General features: G+C 41.5%; 1 protein-coding gene across 1 annotated transcript in view; it reads right to left on the bottom strand.

Annotated features, from left to right (window-relative positions):
* grin3bb (glutamate receptor, ionotropic, N-methyl-D-aspartate 3Bb) overlaps positions 1-23,870 on the bottom strand; it is a 74,743-nt gene extending 50,873 nt beyond the window's left edge. Inside the window, exon 1 of the mRNA XM_060846596.1 lies at positions 23,442-23,870. Within this exon, the coding sequence (XP_060702579.1) occupies positions 23,442-23,870 (429 nt within the window). The remainder of the gene's footprint in view (positions 1-23,441) is intronic.
* Positions 23,871-24,155: the final 285 nt, after the last annotated feature.

The following is a 24,155-nucleotide window of genomic DNA, read 5'->3' as shown; positions in this document are numbered from 1 at the left end:
ACACTAGCCTCCAGATGTAGATAAGGAGGAATTCATAAGGTTGATGGAGCTATGTGTGCCATTGTTGATTCTCGTGCTTTAGTCAACATAAAGTGGTCTATCAGATTTCATTCCTTTTTAGAGACTTTTTAAATATTTGATAAAAATGAATGTCTTGTTATGCCATTTCAGAGGGCAATTAAAAATCAACCACATTGTCTGGAGTCACATGTAGGCCAGACAAGGTAAGGATGGCAGATTTCCTAATTAAAGGGTATTAGTAAATCAGATAGGTTTTTACATCAGTCAATAATATTCATCATTAATATTAATTTCTGATATATCATATTCTATCTTCTGCCATGGTGGGATTTGAACTCCGATCCTCAGGACATTACCTGGGCCTATTGGATTATTAATCCAGTGGCACTGCCACTAAACTATTATTTTGGCCAAAGTTACCCAGCTCAAGAAAAAAATTCCACTGAACCAACTAGCTCCATCGAGTCTGGCAGCAGCCTCCACCAAAACTAACTTCATTGATGACTATCCTGCCAATAATCAATGCTTCATGTGGGCTGTTAGAAGCCACAAGATTAGCTTCCCTGAAACTAAAGGAGTTGCTGCCCTAGGGAGGTCGAGACAGAACTGGGAGGAATGAAAATATCAACATCAGAAATCAAAGAATGAATTGACATCTTGATTTTTGTCTGCATATTGAAGCGTTTAAAATTTTAGGGGAGAGAAATTAATGATTTGCAATTCATTTCTCCCCTCCCTGTCATGATCAAGATGGCAGCATAGTAAGTAGTCTCATTGGCGATATCCTTTTCTTTGTGTACTTTTTGGTCATTTTTTTTTTCTTTCTTCACCTTCGAGGCCAGAGCGGTGTTGGTGGGGTCGTGGCTGCAGCATCAGCAGTATGGATCAGGGCTCCGGGTGTTGGTGCCCGGATCTTGGATTCTTGGCAGCAGCAGTATCTGGAGTGAGGACACCTTGCAGTGGTAGGCCCGGAATCTGGGCTCTTGGTGGTGGCAATGCCTGGTGCAGGGGATTTCTGTCAGTGGTAGGACCACAACTGGAACTTTGATGATAGCAGTACCCGGAGCAGGGACACCTGGCAATGATACGTCCGAAGCCTGGACCTCTGGTGGTGGCAGTACCTGGAGCAGGGACTACTGGCAGTAGTAGACCTAGAGCCTGGATTCTGACAATGTCTAACGGCAGCAGAGCCTGGGGCATTGACATCATCATTGCTGTTCCCGGAGCAGACTCCTTTAGAACTAGAACATCTTCCAGAGAACTCACAGAAGCCCTGGAGCTGTGGCTTGAGACCCAACTTGAACAGAAGATAAATTCTTATTTAAGTAATTTCTTTTTATTCTATTTGTAGCCCAAATGGCACCAGACTGTGATGACAAACTCTTCACTATATCTTCAAGATATATGTGACAATAAAATCATTCATTCTGTGCTTCAAAAATAACCCAGAAACCAGAATTCACTATTAGAAAGAAATTAGTCTGGTCTTTTGTACTCAACATAAATGTATTCCTTCCTTGTTGTGTAGTACAATTGCTTTACAATGAGATATAGTGCTGGCTCTGAAACAGTTTTTAAATAAGAATCTTATCAAAGCATTCATTGTGGTCAATGCTGAGGACATGGTTTATAGATTGTTTTGAAGCTTGATGACAGAAATTGAAATATTTCACACAAGTTAGAGCAGTAAACCTGACAGAAGTGTATGCTGTTATCTTTCATATTGCATTGGCATTGGAAAAGTTATAGCTCAGTAGCATGGAGACAATGGACTGATGCCCAGTTTCTTCCTTCCTTTACTGAATATACTAAAGAAAGAGAGAAGGAGAAAGCAAATGTCTCCTCCTGGGTGAACTGAAGAAAACTGAAGAGACTAAAGACAGAGATGTTTAACTGCTGCATGCCCAACAGGTAGCATGCTTTGAACATAAAGTAGTAAGGTACAAATTAAGAAAATCAGCAAAGGAGAGAAATAGCAATCAAGTTATTTTTGGTGGAATGATGAGGGAGGAATGTTACCCAGGAGATCTACTCTTCTCTACCTCCTGCCAAGGGATTTGTAAGACTGCTAAAGAATGCAGCATGGAGTCTGAGATTAACTTGGTATAGCACAAAGACCAGAAGGCAGGAAAGAAGCTTTCAATTCCAAGTTGTTTCCCAACATCCTCCTTCCATTGTTCCAGCTTCTACAGTAAAGATAAAGGGCCAGATTTTACTGACAGAAGCTGATAACTCAAATTAGAAATTTCCAGACTCTGCAGATCTGCCTTGGTTTAAATGGCCTCTTCAAACCAATCTTCCCTTGGGGAGGTGGAGCATAGTGAAGTTGGGCTTGTCCACCCTTGGGAAAATTGTAGATGGTCATGTGATTAGGGAATGAGGCACGATGGCGGATAATGAGAGACATATCCCCCGTCACTCCTTGTTCCCTAATTCCACTTTCATATCTACTCTCCTTGTATCTACCATTTACAGACCTCAGGGACCATGTAGAGATGAAAAATAAACAAACTCCTAACAATCTAATAGAACTCTCATCCATATATATTTAATAATGAAAATAAAATGACACAAAATTAGGTGGGAAGACAAGTGGTGAGATTAATGTGTCTACAGAGAGGTATAAGCAGGTTAAGTAGTCGGAAAAAACTTGGCCGATGGAATATAATGTGGACAAATGTGAGACAGAAAGCTGCATATTATTTAAATGGCAAAAGACTGCAGAAAGCTGCACCACAGAGATTTGGAGGCCCTCATACATGAATCACAAAATGCTAGCATTCCAGTTCAGCACTAATTGGGAAGGCAAATGAATGTTAGCCTTTATTTCAAAGGGAATAGAATACAACAATATTGAATGATAGAGCAGACTTGATGGGAAAAATGGCTGACATCTTCTACTTTTTATGATTCTCCTACTTTTTATGGTCTTATCATTATTTTAATTCCCAAAGAATAAAACAAATTTGAAGTTCTGAAGTCTCGTGTTTAATTTCCAATACCAAAAACAGTTCTGTTCAGTTGCTACGACACAAATAATTTGTAATGGTCTCTATCAAGTTCCAATCAAAATGTGCACACAGAACACCCACTAGTATAAATGAGCTTTTAAAATTAAGCCAAACCTTCCAATGACACAACAGTATTTTGGAAATACCAACATAGAACTCATTTGAAAATCTATTACAGTCACAGATGGGAATTCTTCTAATAAACTACACTAATTAGCCTGTCAATCACAGCAATCCACAGAGCTTTTTTACTCTCAGTGACAGATTTCATATTTAAAGAGCACGGGAATTAAAAACACTTCAGATTATGTTGCTTTAACACTCTTCAAGAGCACTGGAGTCAGAGGCATAAAGATGGACTGCATGGAAACAGATCCTTTAGTCCAAAACGTCCACGCTGTCCAGATATCCTAAATAAATCTGGTGCCATCTGTCAGCATTTGCCCCACATCCCTCTAAACCTCTTCCGATTCATATACCACCCAGATGCCTTTTAAATGTTGTAATTGTACTTGCCTCCACCACTTCCTCTGACAACTCATTCCTTATACGCACCACCCTCTGCATGATAATGTTGCCCCTCAGGTTCCTTTTAAATCTTTCCCCTCTCATGTTAAACCTATGTCACCTAGTTTTGGACTCCCCTACCCCAGGGAAAAAACCTTATCTATTTACCCTATCCATCTCCTCATGATTTTGTAAACTTCTATAAGGTCACCCCTCTGCCTCTGATGCTGCAGGGAAAATACACACAGTCTATCAGCCTCTCCCTACAGCTCAAATCCCTGGCAACATCCTTGTGAATCTTTTCTGAACCCTTACAAGTTTCACAACATCCTTCTGACAGAAGGGAGACTGGGATTGCACACAAAATCAAAAAGCAGCCTAACAGAAATCCTGTACAGCCGCAGGGTGACCTCCCAACACCGATACTCAATGCACTGACCAATAAAGGCAAACATACCAAATGCTTTCTTCACTATCCTCTCCACCTGCAGCTCCACTTTCAAGGAGCTATGAACCTGCGCTCCAAGGTCTCTTTGTTCAGCAACACTCCTCAGGACATTACCATTAAGTGTATACCAATTTGTGACTCTCATACTGCAGGTTAACTTCCTTGGAACAATTGTATTTATAACAGATACATGTAATAACTACTCATGACAATAAATAAATCAATAAATCCTTTCCCCTCACTGACAATAATGTTTGCAACAGAGCAAGGCTTCCTCATCTGGATCCTATCTATTATTTGTAAAGGTCTACAGTCCACAGAGTCTTGTGTATGTCATGGTATTTGTGTCCTTTACCAAATCCCTTTCCCTAGTAACTTGCTGAGATTTGAACCAGATGGTCTACAACCTTGCATTTAAGTTTTGTTTGCTCTAATATGGGTTCTGATCACTTATCTGTGCCATCACTACTACCTCCAGAACAACATCCATAGCTCAGCTGAAACTTTCATCTGCTCAAACTTTCATTCATGCCTTGATCATCTTTATTCCAACAGTCTCCTGGTTTCACTCTGTACACAGTCTATCTTAACATTCCTTCACCATCTCTGTCAATCTGAATTTTTAAATGAATGTTTTTTATTTTTGAATGATTTTTATTGTTGTATGTATTTTACATGAGGAAAACATTAAGAAAAAGTGACATGTTTTTCCACCGTCACTGTGATTCAGAGCCATTTTGAATAGTTTTAAGTACAAGAAAAATAAAGAAAGATTTAGCCTAAAGAGAATCCATCAGTCCTGAACCAGCTCATCATCAATGATGCCTGGTATCACTGCCTACACTGAATATAGCCAAAATTGAGGTCTCCACTCTTCAAGCACCATCTTTGCCTCTGAGCCGAGTTTCCTTCACCACCCTCTCTCCGCCATCTGTGCCAAATCCAACTGCATCAGAGTCACATCTCTCACCAGGACGTCCACCTCATCGATGTTGCTGTGATGCCCTCCCACCACTGTTTCATCACTGCCAATCGATGAATTTGGCAATCCTCAGGGCCATTTTCTGCCACTGGGCATACCTCGCCAATGTTGTCTCTGCCAATCTAACAACTACCAATTCCAATGCTAGGTCCTGCACTTGCCCCGGAAAAGTAAGTGGGAGCTCATTCCTGTCCACGCTGGGCTCATTCACCGCCATGAGAAAGCATTCACATTTGTGCTCACTCACCGCCACCAGTGCTGCTTAAGCTCAGGAGAAGGGATAAGTAAAGGAGAAGAAAAAGAACAAAAAGAGAGGAAAAAAAGAAAAACAATTGGAGCTGATGAGATCTACTCTGTTGCAATTTTTATCAAGTATTCCCTGATTCCTGGTATTCCCTCACCTGCTGCACATTGACTACAGCAAAAGAAGAAAACATCTCACCACCACCACCCTTTCAAGTGCATTTAGGAATGGGCCTTTTCCACAGTCCTGCTACAATCCCCGTAGAGATCAATAATTTTAAAAGATATCTGAATTACCAGTGACTAACTTCATGGAAATGCACAGCAAGACTTTTCCTATAACATGCAAACTAAAGGCAATGTCAACTATATACTATTTAATGGCAACGGGTATTCTAAATTATATTTAAATTTTAACAAAATAATAACCCCACAGGGTTACACTTCACTGCCTCTCTCTGCAGAATTACAGCTTTCACAGGAACTAATCAAACACCATTCTCAGCTTGCAACTGATCTGCTTTGCACAATTTAGTGCAGATATAACATCAAGTCATTGAAAACTTAAATAGATAATTCAGTTTCCAGAAAACACCTGAACAAAATGCCAGCAGTTAAGGTCTATCAATTTGCTTTTCTGGACATACAAGGACAAATTTTCCAAATTGCTGAGATTGCCATGGGATACATCTTTTTAACCAGAAACAACCTTCCCTCAGCATTTTGTCTAGCAGTCCACAGGAAGGGCTTACTTTGCTGCCTGCTGGCCTTATAAACTGCAGTCCACTGTCTCTCTGACAGAGACCTCTTGCTTTTTTACCCTGCCTGAAATCTCAGAGACTAAAGGTATGCCTGCAGTCAGCCCAGCTGCTCGTGCATTTGTTTCAAGGTGTGAATATTTTGTCACAGACCCTCTTGACTTCATACGGCAACTTGACAATCAAGTCACCAAATTTAAAACTATGATGTTAAAAATTTTAACATTTAAGACATGAATCTCTTCATTAACCCATTTTACTTTGAATTAAACAGACAGTTGAGGTCATGTTGTGGCTGTACAGGGCATTAGTTCGGCCACTGTTGGAGTATTGTGTTCAGTTCTGGTCTCCTTCTGATTGGAAAGGTGTTGTGAAACTTGAAAGGGTTCAGAAAAGATTTACAAGGATATTGCCAGGGTTGGAGGATTTGAGCTATAGAGAGAGGTTGAGTAGGCTAGGGCTGTTTTCCCTGGAGCGTTGGAGGCTGAGGGTGATCTTGTAGAGGTTTATAAATCACGAGGGGCATGGACAAGATAAATAGACAAAGTCTTTCCCCTGGAGTTAGGAAGTCCAGAACTAGAGGGCATAGGTTTAGGGTGAGAGGGGAAAGATATAAAACAGACATAAGAGGCAACTTTTTCACTCAAAAGGTAGTACGTGTATGGAATGAGCTGCCAGAGGAAATGGTGGAGGCTAGCACAATTGCAACATTTAAAAGGCATCTGAATAGGATGAATAGGAAGGGTTTGGAGGGATATGAATAGGAAGGGTTTGGAGGGATATGGGCCAGATGCTGGCAGTTGGGATAGATTGGGTTGGGATATCTGGTCAGCATGGATGGGTTGGACAGATGGGTCTGTTTCTGTGCTGTACACCTCTATGACTCTAATTAGTTTTAAAAATCTGAAATCTCTATGACTTTGGCTGAAAACTGAATTTGACTGAAACAAAAAGAAAGAGCGCATCTGAGAGAGAACTGGGATCAGCATTTCTGTCAAAAATCTGTAACAAAAGTTGTAAACAATTTCAAGGCTGACACTCGGCACAGCTATACCAGTGGGACATCAGTCAGAGCTGATTAAATGCCTAGTAGCTTGTTTGAGGCTGAGTGAGGAGTATGACAGGACTGCACAACGATCAGTTGAGATGTGAGGTAGGAGAAAAATGAAATAATCTTCTGAAGGAGTAAGCTTCAAAGTATCTGTGTCCTGAAAACGGTTAGCAAGAGTTCTGTGATAGATTTTTCTGGTATTTTGTGGTGAGTCATTTTTGAGTATGGACAAAAATTTTGCATATTTTGTATGCCCCTTTTTTTGTCCTACTTTCAAGTAAACAGAGTGGGACTCAACAGAAAACTCTTGTTCCAAATACTGAAATAATTAAGTTGCTATCATGTGATTCTCCTTCCCTTTGCTGAATACTGTTTACATCCTTACCTGATCCAGACTCAATCTCCATATCCAGGATTTTATCCTCACCGGAAATATCCAGGCACCTCATCTCAGGGAAAAAAATATCAGTTGTGGAAGAGTTGTACACTGGATTGACCAGCATCATGCTGGGAGTTAAATTACAAAGGCCAGAAAAGGTAGATTTATACACTGTTGTGTGTAGGTATTTACCTGTTTAAAAATGTAATTGCTCAATTTCCAGTACTGTGAGGTTGATTGGCCATCATTATTTATTTTTATGTGATTAAATGCTACGCCTAATTTTATGCAATAAATTTAATGAGCACATCATGTTTGAACTCAAAAGAAAGTTCAGGATGAAATGTCATTTTTGTGAAAGTAATGCTGGAGTTGTCAAATCAACCAGTAACTTGTGGCTCTTTGCAATTCAAAGGATACCCCTTTCTGGCTGATCCTCATCTTATGTGTCCATTCATATGTCTCCCTTTTTAAATGCATGTTCTGGGCTATTATTGCATACCAAATTTCTTGTCTGTTAATAATGAAAACACCACAGCAATATGCACACCAAGGCAAAAAGAAAATCACTTATCACACTATGGAACAGGCTCTATTTCAAATCTAGCTCAACTGTTCTGTTGGATGGCACAGGACTTAAATATAAAACTCTTACTTGCAGGCTGCAGAACTAAATCTTGACAAACCCTTGAAGTTCAATTTAATCCTGTAATTGGAGATCCCTAGCCACCACAGTATGTCAAAATTCAGTACAGGCAATCAATAACCCTACTCCTTTCACAAAGGTCTTAGACATAGCTGTCAATCAGACATACTACCTTGGCTGGGCCAGTTCCAATATATGTGCCTCAGGGACTGGGCAAGCATGATATAAAACAGGAATATGATCCAAACTGAAACAAAAAAACATAACTAACTTACAAATGGGAGATGGATAACTAAGCATTAACAAATACAAGGCAGGATTTGTCCCTAGTTAACCTACCTGTATTTCCGGATACCAAACATCTTTGTACCCAGCCTACATTAATGAATGATACTCCCTTGTGTGCTAATTCGCTTCACCCACAATAATTTATTTGTGTTTTAACTGTAGTTTATAGGGGCTACCATATTCCTCCCACTTTCCACAATTCTGCCCTGATCCTATCCTCTTTTTATAGAAGCAAAATGGCTTGTCTTGACTTCAACCCAGCAGTCTTCACTCACAATAGATCACCATTACCATTTTCACTATCTCCAGCATGACAATCTTCAGCACTTCAAAAGAACCATTTCCTATACAATATTACCTGGAACAATAACACCCAATTATCCCTCCCTTTCCAGTGACATTTCCTTATGCAAGTACAGGAGCTGCCATTACCCATCACTCCTCTCTCACTGACAAGTCCCCAAATACTGCTTCCAGACTACATGTGCTTATGTTATAATCACAAATACAGTGCTCTACAGGGAAATGCAGAAAACATAAATAGTTTTCTGAAATAAAATGCAGCTGTTTCAAAAATCATGAAAGTTTTTGATGCTGGACCATGAAAGTGTTGTATAAAGGTGAAAGGGTGAAGAGCTCATTCAGTATTACTCAATATGATAATATCATATGGACATAGATGGGGAAACAACTATAGGTCTCAAAGGAGTAAAATTTTAAGTCAAGATCTCCCTACTTCTTTCAATAACAGTGTCCATCATATAAATGTCACTTATATTTAGTTGCGGTCATGCAATAAACTATATCTTGTTTAAGCCAAGAGAGTCCTCTCTTTAGCTAGCAGTTGATTTTTCTCTACCATATTAAATGAAGTCAAGACCATAGATTACCAACAGGAAAGTGGATGGTGGCAGCAAATCATCAGAATAGCTCTTATATCATGATGATCTGTGGTGAGGATTCATCTGAACAAGGTGGCTGCTGATGCAGATTCCATACTACTGTAACATATGAAATTCTGGTAACTGCAGAGGTCTGAAGATTCATCAGAGACAGTTTTAAGGAATCCATGTGAGGAAACAGAGCTGAAAGAGCCAAATATTGTAGAAGAGAACCTCAAGGCAAGTTTCTAAAGAGCAGAATTGGATAAGTTCTTGGTGACCAAGGGATGAGAAGCTATTAGGTATAGGCAGGAATGTAAGTTTGAGATTACAATCAGCTATGAACTTAATGAATGACAGAGGAGGCTCAAAGGGCTGCATGGTCCATTATTCCCTATTCACTGGTATATTTGTTTGCAATGCACGTGATGATAAAAAGTATTTCAGACTTGATTGAACTTGTGCTTCAGTTAGCATGACTTAGAAACTGCATGGAGTTGCTGCGCTAGTTAAACCCAAAGGGTTACAGATTTCAGGGTTAGTCCTGAATAAAGGTGCAGCTGGAAAGTGTACAGACATCAGAGGTTTTGAGAACAAAATTGAAGTCCCTATTGTTAAATACAAATCTTTAAAAGTAGCAAAGTTTACATGCTGCACAAGCTAGACATCAGCAAAGTACTCACAGGCATTAGTAAGCAACAATTCCATACTATGCAGGTATCATGAAGCAGGAGGAAGGGAAATCAAGGGCTACAGAAACAATTTCTGATTTAACGCATAAAGCCACAAAGAGCAGATTCACTACGTGAAACTATTGAGGAATTAGGAATCATTTATTAAAGACATGATTAGTGGGAATCACCTAGAGAAGCTGCAAAAAAGGAATATTATTAACAAAGAATAGGGCTCCACTTAGCCACAATGGTGCATGAAAACAGTCCAGTATAGCAATACATAGTAGCAACATAGATACACTTCAGAAATAAAAGCATTTGAAGTAAAGAAAATGAATAGTCACATTAGGAAGACATAGCTGCAGAAATAATATTGCCAGGAAGATTTAGGTTCAAAGATTGGCTAAATATAACACAGAACTGGACATCTTGGAGAAAACAATTCCTAATATATAGAATGGCTTTAAAACTAGATACTAAACCAGACGCTGAACAAGTTAATTCACTTCTGTATTTGACTGGGACTATAGCTGATGATGTTATAGCATGCCAAGTAATACAAGGAGCTAACAGTTTTTTTTTAAGAATGTTGTTAAACTTGAGAGGGTGCAGAGAAGAATAACAAGAATATTGCCAGCATTGGAGGGTTTGAGTTATAGGGAGAGGCTGAATAGGCTGAGACTTTTTTCCCTCCAGCATTGGAGGCAGAGAGGTGACCTTGTAGAGGTTTATAAAATCGTGAAGGGCATGGATTGGGTGGATAGCCATGGTCTTTTTCCTAGAATGGGTGAGTCCAAAACGAGATGGCATAAGTTTAAAGTGAGAAGGGAAGGACATAAAAAGGACCTGAGGGGATTACATTTTCATGCAGAGGGTGATGCATGTATGGAATGAGTTGCCAGAGAAAGTGGTGGAGACTGATACAATTACAACCTTCAAAGGCATTTGGTTGGGTATATGAATAGCAAAGTTTTAGAGGGGTATGGGACAAGTGCTGGCAAATGGGACTAGATCAGATTGGGAGTCTGGTTAGCGAGGATGAGTTGGGCCAAACTGTGTTTCTGTGCTGCATGCTTCTATAACTATGATCAAGTTCTGCAAGTCTTTGAGAATTAATTTAATCTTAGAACAAATAAAATTCTTGAAGAGAAATGTTTAACAAAGGAGTTCAGCATCTGGGGAATCCGCTGATATTTTCACGTATGACCTCCAAGCAGTAGAGAAATGTGACTTTGAAACTTGAATGTCAAAATTCAACTGTTATTGGAATTGCTGATGAGTTGTTGTTAGATTAGTCACAGTCCAAATAAAATTTGACTCAGGACAAAACCATTTTGATTGTGGGTGAAGCAGAAGTCTAGAAGCAATGTAGACCGAATCTTAAAGGAGAGGATCATAGTCATCATAAGAGATCAGCAGAAACTATTCAGTTGTTAAGGTGCAAAATATCAGAAGAAGATAGTTCAGAGAGTAGGACAGACACAGATACGACAGTTAGTTTCAGTGCCACAGAGCAAGGACACCACACAGATACAAACAGTGCCCAGTTATTTAAAAAAGTGTGTTTTACATACCATCACTTTTAAAAAACATGGTTATGTAGGACACAATCTCAAGGCATAAGAAGTAAATACCTACTGAAACAAATTTCATTAGTTTGAGCTAGAATAGGAGGAAAGCCTACAGTGTTCCCATGGAAGGTAGATGGTCCTGACCTAGCATTTTAGAAAGCAGACATTTATGTCACTGGGCCTCTCACCAATTTCAAATGTGATACAGAGACAAGTGCCACATTATTACCAAATAGTGTAGCATGGCTGAAGGATCACTATCTACAGCTGACAGCCAAGCAATCACATGATCCAGGTGGTGTGACTTTTAGGATTAAAGATAAAGCTATACAGAATTTTCATTCTTGAGCATGAATGTATGCTTTGACTTGAATTTTTTTTAAGTAGTGGAAAAGTGGCAAATTAATTAAAATTAAGACACTTTTGTTCAAGGAACAGCCAATAATGGAGCAATAGGTCAAAGAATTTTCTTGCCTCTGAACAACCAGTCAAAGACAACCAGTGAAAGGTTTTATAGGGTTTCCTCGATAAATAGTGGAACAGAAGACAAAATCCACTGTGATACTTTATTTTAGCTTAAGAACTTTGTTTCAGACTGTCAGAAAGGTTGAAACCCATCACTATACAAGGTTGGCAGAAATGTTGTCCCCAGCTATCAACACCGATCAGCAGAGTTTGTGAGGAAACGCAGATGATAAGACAGCAATTGAGCAGCATACCCCACTTGGAACTCAGTGATGAATCCTCAACAAATGGAATTCAGACTGCTTTACAGTTTGGTGAACAGGCAGTAATGACAGATTCAAGCTTGATATCAGATGTTGAGAAAACACAAATTCATGCAGAGTGTTTTATTCCTGTATTTTGACAGGAAGAACCATCAGTAATAAAGTCAAAGATTATGCCAACAAGAAGCAATCCCCAGTCGTACAATTGAGGAAGTAAACAAGCTGGTTTGATCAATCATGCAATCACTGTGGGCAAAAACAGGGTGTTTAATCTATTGAACCAGTTGAGGTAAATAGTCTACACACCTTTTTACAAATTTACTGGCAAATTGAGAATAAAAATTTGCTCACGCAGATTAGATAGTGCATGCAAGTCCATGAACCTGACAGTGAAATGGCATGATCAATGTACACAGATTAATGTTACATTAAGGATGAAAACTGCCTGGTTTGGAGATCCAGGATATCATAAAAAAGGAAGAACTTGCCTGGCCAAGAGACCCAAGACAGAGAGAAAAAAAGAAACCACTGGTTTTACCAACATAGCTATCCTCCATGACCAAAATCTTTGAGTTTAAAAGTTATCTAAATATTATAATGGAACAATTGCCTGTTCTATCAGACATCCTCAGTGAAGGAAATCCGAGAGATAAAATGCTCTCCACTTCAAAGGAAGTCACAGACTTCACACTGTTCAGAACAATGTCAAAGTGAACAGCTTAAAAATTCAACCTAGAGACCTATCAATGTTCCAAGTTCAAACAGAATACATTCTGGGTGAACAGTGAAACCTCTAAGTTGCCAAATTTATGAAATCTGAGACATGGGAGCTGATGAAGTCATGATAAATGTAATTATATACACTGATGTATAATATCAGTAATGAGAAAAAGCTTGTAGGGAAATGTTTTATAAGTGTGTAAGATTGTCAAAGAGTTAATGCTGAAGGGGACATTAAGCATTGCCGAATATAAGGTAAAAACAATGACTGCAGATGCTGGAAACCAGATTTTGGGTTAGTGGTGCTGGAAGAGCACAGCAGTTCAGGCAGCATCCGAGGAGCAGCAAAATCGACGTTTCGGGCAAAAGCCCTTCATCAGGAATAAAGGCAGAGAGCCTGAAGCATGGAGAGATAAGCTAGAGGAGGGTGGGGGTGGGGAGAAAGTAGCATGGAGTACAATAGGTGAGTGGGGTAAGGGATGAAGGTGATAGGTCAGGGAGGAGGGTGGAGTGGATAGGTGGAAAAGAAAATAGACGGGTAGGACAAGTCATGGGGACAGTGCTGAGCTGGAAGATTGGAACTGGGGTGAGGTGGGGGAAAAGGGAAATGAGGAAACTGTTGAAGTCCACATTGATGCCCTGGGGTTGAAGTGTTCCGAGGCGGAAGATAAGGCGTTCTTCCTCCAGGTGTCTGGTGGTGAGGAAGCGGTGGTGAAGGAGGCCCAGGACCTCCATGTGCTCGACAGAGTGGGAGGGGGAGTTGAAATGGCGGTGTGGTTGATTGGTGCGGGTGTCCCGGAGCCAAATATAATGATGTTATATGAACATGAGCAGTGAAACAGCTGTGAATCTTGAAGGAATCTGTAAATCTCAAAATGGACAGCAACATCTTCATTGAATATATAAGAAGGGAAAAGAGAAGCCAAAGTGAAAATAGACCCTAACTGAATGAAGCTGGTTGGCAAGATACTTGTATTATTTTTGCAAAGTCAGCCAAATTGTCCACCCTCCTTTAAGTAAACTGCCAATACCTGTAATATTAATACAATTGATAACATCCATCAGCAAATTTTAACTACATTGAAAATGCCTTTTGGAATCGTTTAAAAAGTTACTTCTATGAGATAGCTTAATTACTTTCTTGTGTGCGTTTGATGTCCCCTCATCTATTGAAAGTAAAGAATCTTATTGGGATTTACTTTCCACAGATATCCTTCATTCCTGTTACAAATGGCCATTCTTCATTTGTGAGCCTGTCAAGTCCTGCAGACTGCATCGTTGATGAGCCTGATCCTGTGATTCTGTCAAAAGGTAAGCCTGATCCTGCCTTACTGATTTCAGTAATTTTCAGCAAAATTACTACTCATCAAAACATGACTTCTTTCTGATTTAACCTCCTCCCCAACCCTGGATGAATCTACATTTGCAGGGCAGGAGAGGAGGAAGTCCGAAAAATCCAACGCAGTGCTTTCGTCTTTACACATTGTCCTGCACTAAATCTTTACAGTTAAACTTGGAGAACACCAGCCTTCATTATGCTACATGAGGTCACAAAGGACACAACAGGAATAATAAAAATGGACAAGTCTAAGGCAAGGGCAATGGATACATCATCACAAAATCAGATAGGATTCAATGAATACATTTCACTGTAAAATGACTGGGACTCAGAATGCAATCCTAGAATAAGACTGAATTTGAAATGACTAATGAACATGAATACTGTAAACAGTTGAATTGGAACAAAGAAATCCCACTTCAGACACATATGTGCACACTATTCACCTTCCCTTACATAGTGTGTATGATTCTTTAGCATTGCGCTCTCATTGTAGACTTCCTGAAAGTGGATATAAATCATTTCATTCAGACTGTTAATGATAGGTATGCAATGGAGCACTAACTGCTATTCCAGGGAATCTCTGTATTTTTTTTAAAGCAGTGATGTAATATAGTGAATAGCAGGAAAATGAAAGAAAACAAGTCAACTTTGATTAAGGCAAATCAATTAAAAAGACAAATAAAGCAAAGATTTCTGCTTGCATTGTGCAGTGTACTTGCATATATCAGGCATCAAACAGAAACAAGGAGAGAAAAACCAATGCGTCAATGTAAAATGGATCATTACTTGATTAACACCATTAATTCTATAATTTTTCATTCCAATTTCCTCCCTTCCCTCTCCTACACTGCTGACTCATGCAGGGTTCTGGTTCTGGTTCCAAGAAAAGCATTTTTAGTGTTGCCCAAATCTTTGAGAAGTAGTCAGATGTTTTATGATGAAGTGCATCATTCTTCAGCTCATTTGTTTGCCCTCAATTAACACTCACTTCCAGCAGTAATCACTGCATAGTGTTTAGAAGCTGGAGCTTGGTTTGATTTTCCTGTAACTATGATAAGCTAATTCAGCACTGGCCTGAAATTACCTGCCAACTAACCTACCGTTCTACTCTTGAATTGCCACACAATTCACTCCTACAAATGCAAACGCCAGGTCCACTTATCACTGTGGGTACATTATTACTACATGGACTAACTGATCAAAACAGCATTGATGTATTTATGGGGATATTAGGCAATTTATAGGTGTGAAAGGAATAGAATGTCTTAATAAGGTTAGATTAAAATGAATTGGAAAAGGGTTGTTGGAGTGTAAACATCAACATTGACCAGTTGGATTGAATGCAGAATGTATGTATTTATTTGCGTAGAAACATAGAAAATAGGAAGAGGTGTAGGCCATTTAGCCCCTCGAAGCCGTGACACCATCTATATGTTTATGGCTGATCATTTGCTCATATCCCATTTCCACTTTCTCCCCATACCCCTTGATATCTTGAGCCTTGAGAAGTATATCTGACTCCTTCTTGAAAACATTCAATGTTTTGGCCTCAATTACTTTCAGGGGCAGTGAATTACACAGGCTCACTATTCTCTGGGTGAAGAAATTTCTCCTTACCTTGGTTCTAAATGGGGAGGCAATGTCAGTTTATGTGCTTAGCTGCTTAAATGCTCTATAATGGTACAGTAGATAATATTAGTTAGTTTTAGTTCTAAGTATGCCACTGCACATTCATACAGATTCTTGGATGTGGGAATTCTTTAATGAAGTATCTGATCTTTAGAGTTGGAGACAGATGATAATGTCAATAATTCTGGATGGGAATAATAGTTCTGACTTCACAGGTAAATCTCTCCTAATTCGTAACTATTCCACAGATTGAAATTGATTATTCCTTTGACAAATTAAAAATAATGACAAAGTTAATTATCCCCATAACCCATCCCCTCTCCTCCACCCCACACTGTCCTAAAGACAATGATTGCTGCTCAGGTACAGTTTCCAGTAGCATTGAGCATCCTCTGATACACCTCCATTCTGCCTGCAACAATCGGCTATTCAATCACAAATGATTAACAAACAGATCCAAACTATGCATATTCTGAACAAGGATACTTTTTGTTTAGGCAGTGAAGCAGAAATTAGCAAAGTTGTACATTTACAACCTTAAAAATATTTTTAAAAATACATAAAGAGGAAAAAAAGGAAAGGTGAAACAGAACGGAAATCAGAAAGAAAAAGTGAGCAGATGTTTCAAGTTTTGGAAAAAACTGATTAAACTTTTATTTTTATTTGATTCAAACATGTGCAAGATTAAGGTTTGACTAACTTTTTATTGCTGCATGTTAATGTTTGTTTCTGCAATGAAAATCTAAAACCCTGTTAGTCCTTGCGATCTGGCCACAGTCCAAGGCTTAAAACAGGAATAATCTGGGGATTTAATGTTTGAGCTGCGTTATAAGATGTTTTGATGTGGTCTGGGAGGAGATGGCCAAGCAATCAGTCCAAAGGGAAACCTGGTTAAAAGGTGTCCGATTGTTAATTTCAGAAGGCTATCTGAGGAAGACCAAATGCGGGATTTCCAGTCAGGAATGCCCATTTCCTCAATTCTTCATAAATTCAGGACCTCTGACACTGTGGGGGTAACATTTCAAAAGACAACTCATTAGGGCTTGCTTCTGGCCAGTCTTTGAGTTTTGACAGCATGATGGATATCATGGCTAAGTTTAATCTTGTCCCTGCCCAGTGACACATGAATCTGCAGCACAAATCACTCAGCGAAATCCTATGAGAAAAAACGTTGGCTGATTTTCTCTCCGTAGTTTAGGTGCTGCCAGCTTTAGTACATTAGCTTCAGTTCAGCTCAGATATACTAAACTCAACACAGATTGAGGGTCGTACTTGGGAGCACCTTGCATGGTACATTTCACCAGCTGGTCTCAGGTGATAAAAGAATATGGCAGTGAATCTTCACATAGTACAAAGGCCAGGAAGATGTTGTTTGTCATAATCAGGCAGCTTTATAAGAGATGGCATGGTAATTGAGCACCTGCCAACATTTGTGCTTAAGTTGCACTGAACAGAATTGAATTTTGTTCAAGTATGAACATTCATTGATAGTGATTTTAATCTTTGCTATGCTGTCATTCAGATCTAAAGTTAATTCCAAATATAAAGAATTTATCATAAGCATGTTGAGCAGATTTTTTAAATGATCCGTAAGTATTAGCACAGACTTTATAAATAAACTCAACACTCTTGATTCTTTTTGTTAATTATTATTCAGTGACTCCTGATGGAGTGCGTATTGGATGAGAACTGAACCAACCTCAGTTGTAGTGCCCTCCATAAATGGAATATCAAGCAGTACACACCATCTAATTTCTCACAAGAATGATAGTTATTTGGGTGGTACATTGAAGAACCTGTGAGTCTGAGGGTCAGGGGATTATAGCGCATGGAAGAAAAATAAGGCAAGATATTTGTTTAAGTTCCTTCCTGAGAAGGGACTCTAATGTCTGAAAGTGTTGGTTGGGATATTCATTGCCCATTAACCCAGAATGTTATAAGCTACCCATGCCACTCTATATCTCAGCAGACTGCAGTCAGTCAAAAATAAAATATGACCACCGCACAGAATGATTACAGTACTAACTGATATAGCCCTGGTCCATTCTGTACAACTGCAATGATGACACTATTTGGCATTGCCCCAGGACTGCACCAGGAACTATGCCAAAGGGTATCTTACTAATTAGCAAGTGAAATGCTGAAGCATACGGCATTTAAACTAAACGCACCAGTCATTCATCACTCACCCAAAACCATATTATTGCTGCTATATTTTATCACCAACAATAATACAGTTCATTCCACTTTGTACCAATTACTACCTAGTTACAGCACACTAGTGACACCTATTGATGCTAAGACAAGAGTGTAACAAAAATGATGGTCTGCTCAGTGCTCAGCCAAAGGGAAAGGTAAGCCTACAATACATTGGCCCTTGCTGGAAACTGTGAATTTCAAGACAGAAGATCAGGATCAGCTATAACCTTCCCAAGGCCAAGTCAGCAGCCAGCACTCATTCCAGGAAAGGGGCAAGAGAAGTTGGAGATAAATAATGCCACATCTCCAGCCACATAGAGTCATAGAATCAAACATCTTCTCTATATTTCTCTACTCAAGGTCTACTCAATTTCTCTACACCCTTCTCATGAGGGTGTGGCCACTTTTATGTTCTCAGGATGTGAGACATCATTGGCAAACCCTGCATTTTCCTGCATTCTGAGCATCCATGAGACAGTGGTGGACCATTGTTGTCTGTCTGGACAGTGAAAGTGTTCTACAGAACTATTAAGATGGGCGCGTCAGACTCCTGTCTTGGAGGGGAACTGAGACGAACTGATGTTCCTGTATACCTATTACCCATGGCATAGTGGGTAATTGAAACATTCATGCTGCAATGCGTGTGGTAGATGGTACTCACTGTAACCACTGTAGGTGGATGGTGTAGGAAGTGGATGTTTAAGCCAGTTGATGGCATGTCAATTAAATGGGCTGCTTTGCTTTGGACAGTACCTAGCTGTTGGAGCTGAACTGTCCAGGTAAGGGGAGTATATTTCCTTCCATTCCTGACCCTGAGCCTTGTAGATTATGGACAGACAATGGGAATTGCTTGCCAAAGAATAGGGAGTCTCTGATCTATTACTTGTATCTATTAATTGCATAGCTATTGAGTTTTGGAGTCAATGGTGAGCCCCATGGAAGTGTTCTCTGTAGGTAGTAAGGTCTGAACATGCAGGGACTGAACATACTGCTCAGGATACTGGGTGTCCGCCAAAATGGTGCTGTATCCATCATGTATATACAGAGAGCTGGAACACTACTCTTGGAGGTGGTGATGATGTTAAAGATTCAGGAGAAGTGGTTGAGCTCTCTTGTTGGAGGAAGGAGCTGGCTGTTGTAGTAATTGTACACATAGTTAATCTTCAATTAGGAGTACAGGCAAAGACTGTCAATAGGCTATTCTACAATGAGAGCATCACTTGATACAGCTCTCACTCAAACGTCAGCCCATATCCATCATTCAGCAGCACAGGGCTCAGCATTCCTGTCCCATTGCCTGGTCCTGAACCACCACCACCACATACCCCTGGAGGGTCTGAGATCAAAGCACTCACTCTCATGTATATGCCACACCTTGATTGAATATCACAATGGTTGGTCTATTTACCCACTGGGTTCATGGAACACCAGGAATGTTAAACTGTGCAGGTTTTACGTGGTAAATTACATGTACAATGTTAAAACAAAATTCGAGTCTTGGTCACTGACAACGGAACACTTTTGTTTATGGTGGAAACCATTCTCTTTCCATTCAGGATCCTACAATTCCCAACCATCTCTGTCTCTCCCAGGGGTTAGACATTGCGAGAGTGAACTTCACTCCTCAACCCACGGTTCGGCAGGAACTCGAGCCTGTCGATGAGATCATTGGAGATCGCAGGACCGAGACCAAGAGAACACTGAGTTGCACCCAGTCAGCTGCAGGGTGAAGTCTCAGTGGATTACTCTGACTCAGTGATCAACACCAGCTATTCACTGGTAGTCATTTTAGTTCGAAAAAGGAATACTTTAAAAGTGTAATTCAAATCTCCCGAGACAGAGAGTTAGTTCAGTTTAACAATCTCTTATTGACATTGTATAGCGGGTCCAATACAGGACGGTGCCCAATGCAGAATGGACTGTCTTATTTGTACTAAAATGAATAATCACCACTTGTGGTTTCGCTCTGTCGAACCGGATTTCTGAAGTGACCGGTTAATCTGGGTCTCAGGAGGATTCACTGTACACGCGCCTCCAGACTGCACCGCTTTCAGGTTTAAATCATTTGCTTTCAAAGTGACAGGTTGTCCAGGAATGAAATGATTTGTGGATTAAGAACTATTAAATTTTTCACTGAAGTTCTGCTGCGTACAGGAGAAAGCTTCGCATTTAACCCCGGGGAGAGTTCACGAGAGGAACCCGAGTGAAGCTCTCTCCTCTCCGAGTGAGTTTCGATTCTAAGCTACTCTGAGAGACTGGGATCCACGCTCACCTCATCACTGTGTACACCACACCATTACATACCACTGTGTACACCTCATCACTGTGTACCCCACACCCCTGTGTACACCACACCCCGTGTACACCACTGTGTACACCACACGTGTACATCACTCCACACCACTGGGTACAGCACTCCACACCACACCCCTGTGTACACCACACCCCTGTGTACACCACACCCCTGTGTACACCACACCCCGTGTACACCACTGTGTACACCACACGTGTACATCACTCCACACCACTGGGTACAGCACTCCACACCACACCCCTGTGTACACCACTCCACACTTCACCTCAGTGTACACCACACCATTGCGTACACCACACCACATCTCTGTGTACACCACTCCACACTACGCCGCAGCGTACACCACACCACTATGTGCACCACACCAGTGTACATCACTCCACACCACACCCCGTGCACACCACTCCACACCACGCCCCTGTGTACACCACTCCACTCCACACCCCTGTGTACACTACTCCACACCACACCCCTGTGTACATCACTCCACACCACACCCCGTGCACACCACTCCACACCCCTGTGTACACCACTCCACTCCACACCCCTGTGTACACCACTCCACTCCACACCACTGTATACACCACTCCACACCACATCACAGCGTAGACCACACCACTGTGTACACCACACCACACCACTGTATACACCACTCCATTCCACACCACTGTGTACACCACTCCACACCCCTGTGTACACCACTCCATTCCACACCCCTGTGTACACCACTCCACTCCACACCACTGTATACACCACTCCACACCACATCACAGCGTAGACCACACCACTGTGTACACCACACCACACCACTGTATACACCACTCCACACCACACCACAGCGTACTCCATACCACACCACAGCATACACCACTTCACACTACACCACTGTGTACACTACTCCACATCACACCACCGTGTACACCACTCCACACCACACCACTGTGTAGACCACACCACTGTGTACACCACACCACACCACTGTATACACCACTCCACACCACACCACAGCGTACTCCATACCACACCACAACGTACACCACTCCACACTACACCACTGTGTACACTACTCCACATCACACCACCGTGTACACCACTCCACACCATACCACTGTGTACACCACACCACTGTGTACACCACTGTGTACACTACTCCCCAACACACCACTGTTACACTACTCCACATCACACCACCATGTACACCACTCCACTGTGTACACCACTCCACTCCACACCACTGTGTACACTACTCCCCAACACACCACTGTGTACACTACTCCACACCACACCACTGTGTACACCACTCCCCAACACACCACTGTGTACACCATTCCACACCACACCCCTGTGTACACCACTCCACACCACACCAGAGTACACCACTCCTCACCACACCCCTATGTACACCACTTCTCAACACACCATTTATACACCACCCCATTCTACAATATCAATCTCTCCACTCCACAGCACACCACTGAGTACAGCACTCCATAACACCTTTTATACACCACTCTACTCCACATTAAACCGCAGTACACCACTCTACTGTACGCCACACCATTCTACAATATGCACCTCCATTCTACAACACCCAATTATACACCACTCCAATTCACAATATACACCACACCATTCCACAAGAGACCACAACACACCAATCCACACCACTCCACTCCACAATAAACCACTATATACCACCAATCCACAAAACACCGATATACACCACTTCACTCCACGCTAAACCACTATACATCATTCCACTGTACATCATTCAACTGTACATCATTCCACTGTACAGTATATCACTCCACAATACATCACTCCACTATAAATCACTCCACTGTACATCACTCCACTGTACATCACTCCACTGTACAGTATATCACTCTACTATACATCATTCCACTGTACATCACTCCACTATACATCATTCCACTATATGTCACTCAATTATACATCACTCCACTATACATCACTCCACTGTACATCACTCCACTTTTACAGTACATCACTCCACTATGCATCACTCCACTATACATCACTCCACTGTACATCATTCCACTATACATCACTCCACAGTACATCACTCCACTGTACATCATTCCACTGTACAGTGTATTACTCCACTTATAAATCACTCCACTATACATCACTCCATTATACATCACTCCACTATACATCACTCCACAGTACAAGACTCCACTGTACAGTATATTACTCCACAATACATCACTCCATTATACATCACTCCACTATACAGTACATCACTCCACTGTACATCATTCCACTGTACAGTATAGCACTCCACAATACATCACTCCATTATACATCACTCCACTATACAGTACATCACTCCACTATACATCAATCCACTGTACCTCACTCCACTATACATCACTCTACTATACATCACTCCACTAAACACTACATCACTCCACTATACATCACTCCACTAAACACTACATCACTCCACTATAAATCACTCCACTGTGCATCACTCCACTATACAGTACATCACTCCACTATACAGTACATCACTCCATTATGCATCACTCCACTGTACAGTACGTCACTCCACTATACGTCACTCCACTGTACATCACTCCACTATACAGTGCATCACTCCACTATACAGTACATCACTCCACTATACATCACTCCACTATATATCGCTCCACTATATAGTACATCACTCCACTATACAGTACATCACTCCATTATACATCACTCCACTAAACACTATATCACTTCACTGTACATCACTCCACTATACAGTACATCACTCCACTGTACATCACTCTATAACACGCTACAAAACACTCCACTCCACAATTAACCATTCCATCCCCAATGTCCCATGCTACAGCATCCTGCTCCACAATACGTCACAACACACCACTCCACAATCCACAATCTGCCACTCCACACTATCCTCTGTACATCACTTCACTCCACAATAAACCGCTGGCACGAAACGCACCTCCTTAAGGCAGAGCGGAATTGCCCATTTAACGCCGATAAAAGTTGGATAACTTGCTCTGTCACCTACCTCAGTAACCAGCCCTTCTCCTCGCTCCATGATACTGATGAAAGGGATCTCCAGGAAAGATGCTAAAAAATCCATCTGGATTAGTTGGTCTGTAGACTGTGGGAACGCCAGAATGGCCGCAACTCCCCGGACCACAACTGACTGGCAGACGGATTGCAGGAGGGACTGCGGGTCGGGCTGCCAGCCCTGACTGCTGACCGTCTCCAGGCTCAGGTTGTAGGGTAGTAGGGTGTCCCTTAAGGCCGCCTCCACTCCTTCGAGCAGCGCCTGTTGCAGGAGGGCTCTCCGGGAGCCGGGCAGCACGGTGCCCAGTCTCACGGTGTGTCCGATCCGGTTCAGGATGTGGCACGGCTGCGGGTGAGGCTGGCAGAGGCTGAGCACAGCGTGCAGGAAGCCGAGCAGGGTCCAGAGGCGCTGCCTGCACTCCATGGCCGGGGTGTGAGCTGTTGCCGTGGGCAGCAATGTGCAGAGAGTCCCGGCTCCGCGCCAGCTCAGTGCCGCAGCCCTCATTGGCTGGAGGGGAGCGAGGAGCCGGTCACTCCGCTCGGAGCCGCACCGAGACAAGGCACTCAGGTCAAAATCTGCAAAGCCACGTCAAGTTCCCCACTCCCTGCTGATGAGGGAAGGATGGGGTGAAGAGAGAGAAAGTAGAGGGGGAGAAAAGGGTAAATAGAGGGAGAAAGTAAATAGAAAAGGAAGAGAGGTTGAGAGAGA

The sequence above is a fragment of the Hemiscyllium ocellatum genome, chromosome 28 (genome assembly GCF_020745735.1).
Source record: "Hemiscyllium ocellatum isolate sHemOce1 chromosome 28, sHemOce1.pat.X.cur, whole genome shotgun sequence".
Classification (NCBI taxonomy): Eukaryota; Metazoa; Chordata; class Chondrichthyes; order Orectolobiformes; family Hemiscylliidae; genus Hemiscyllium; species Hemiscyllium ocellatum.
This window is presented reverse-complemented; position numbering and strand designations above follow the sequence as displayed.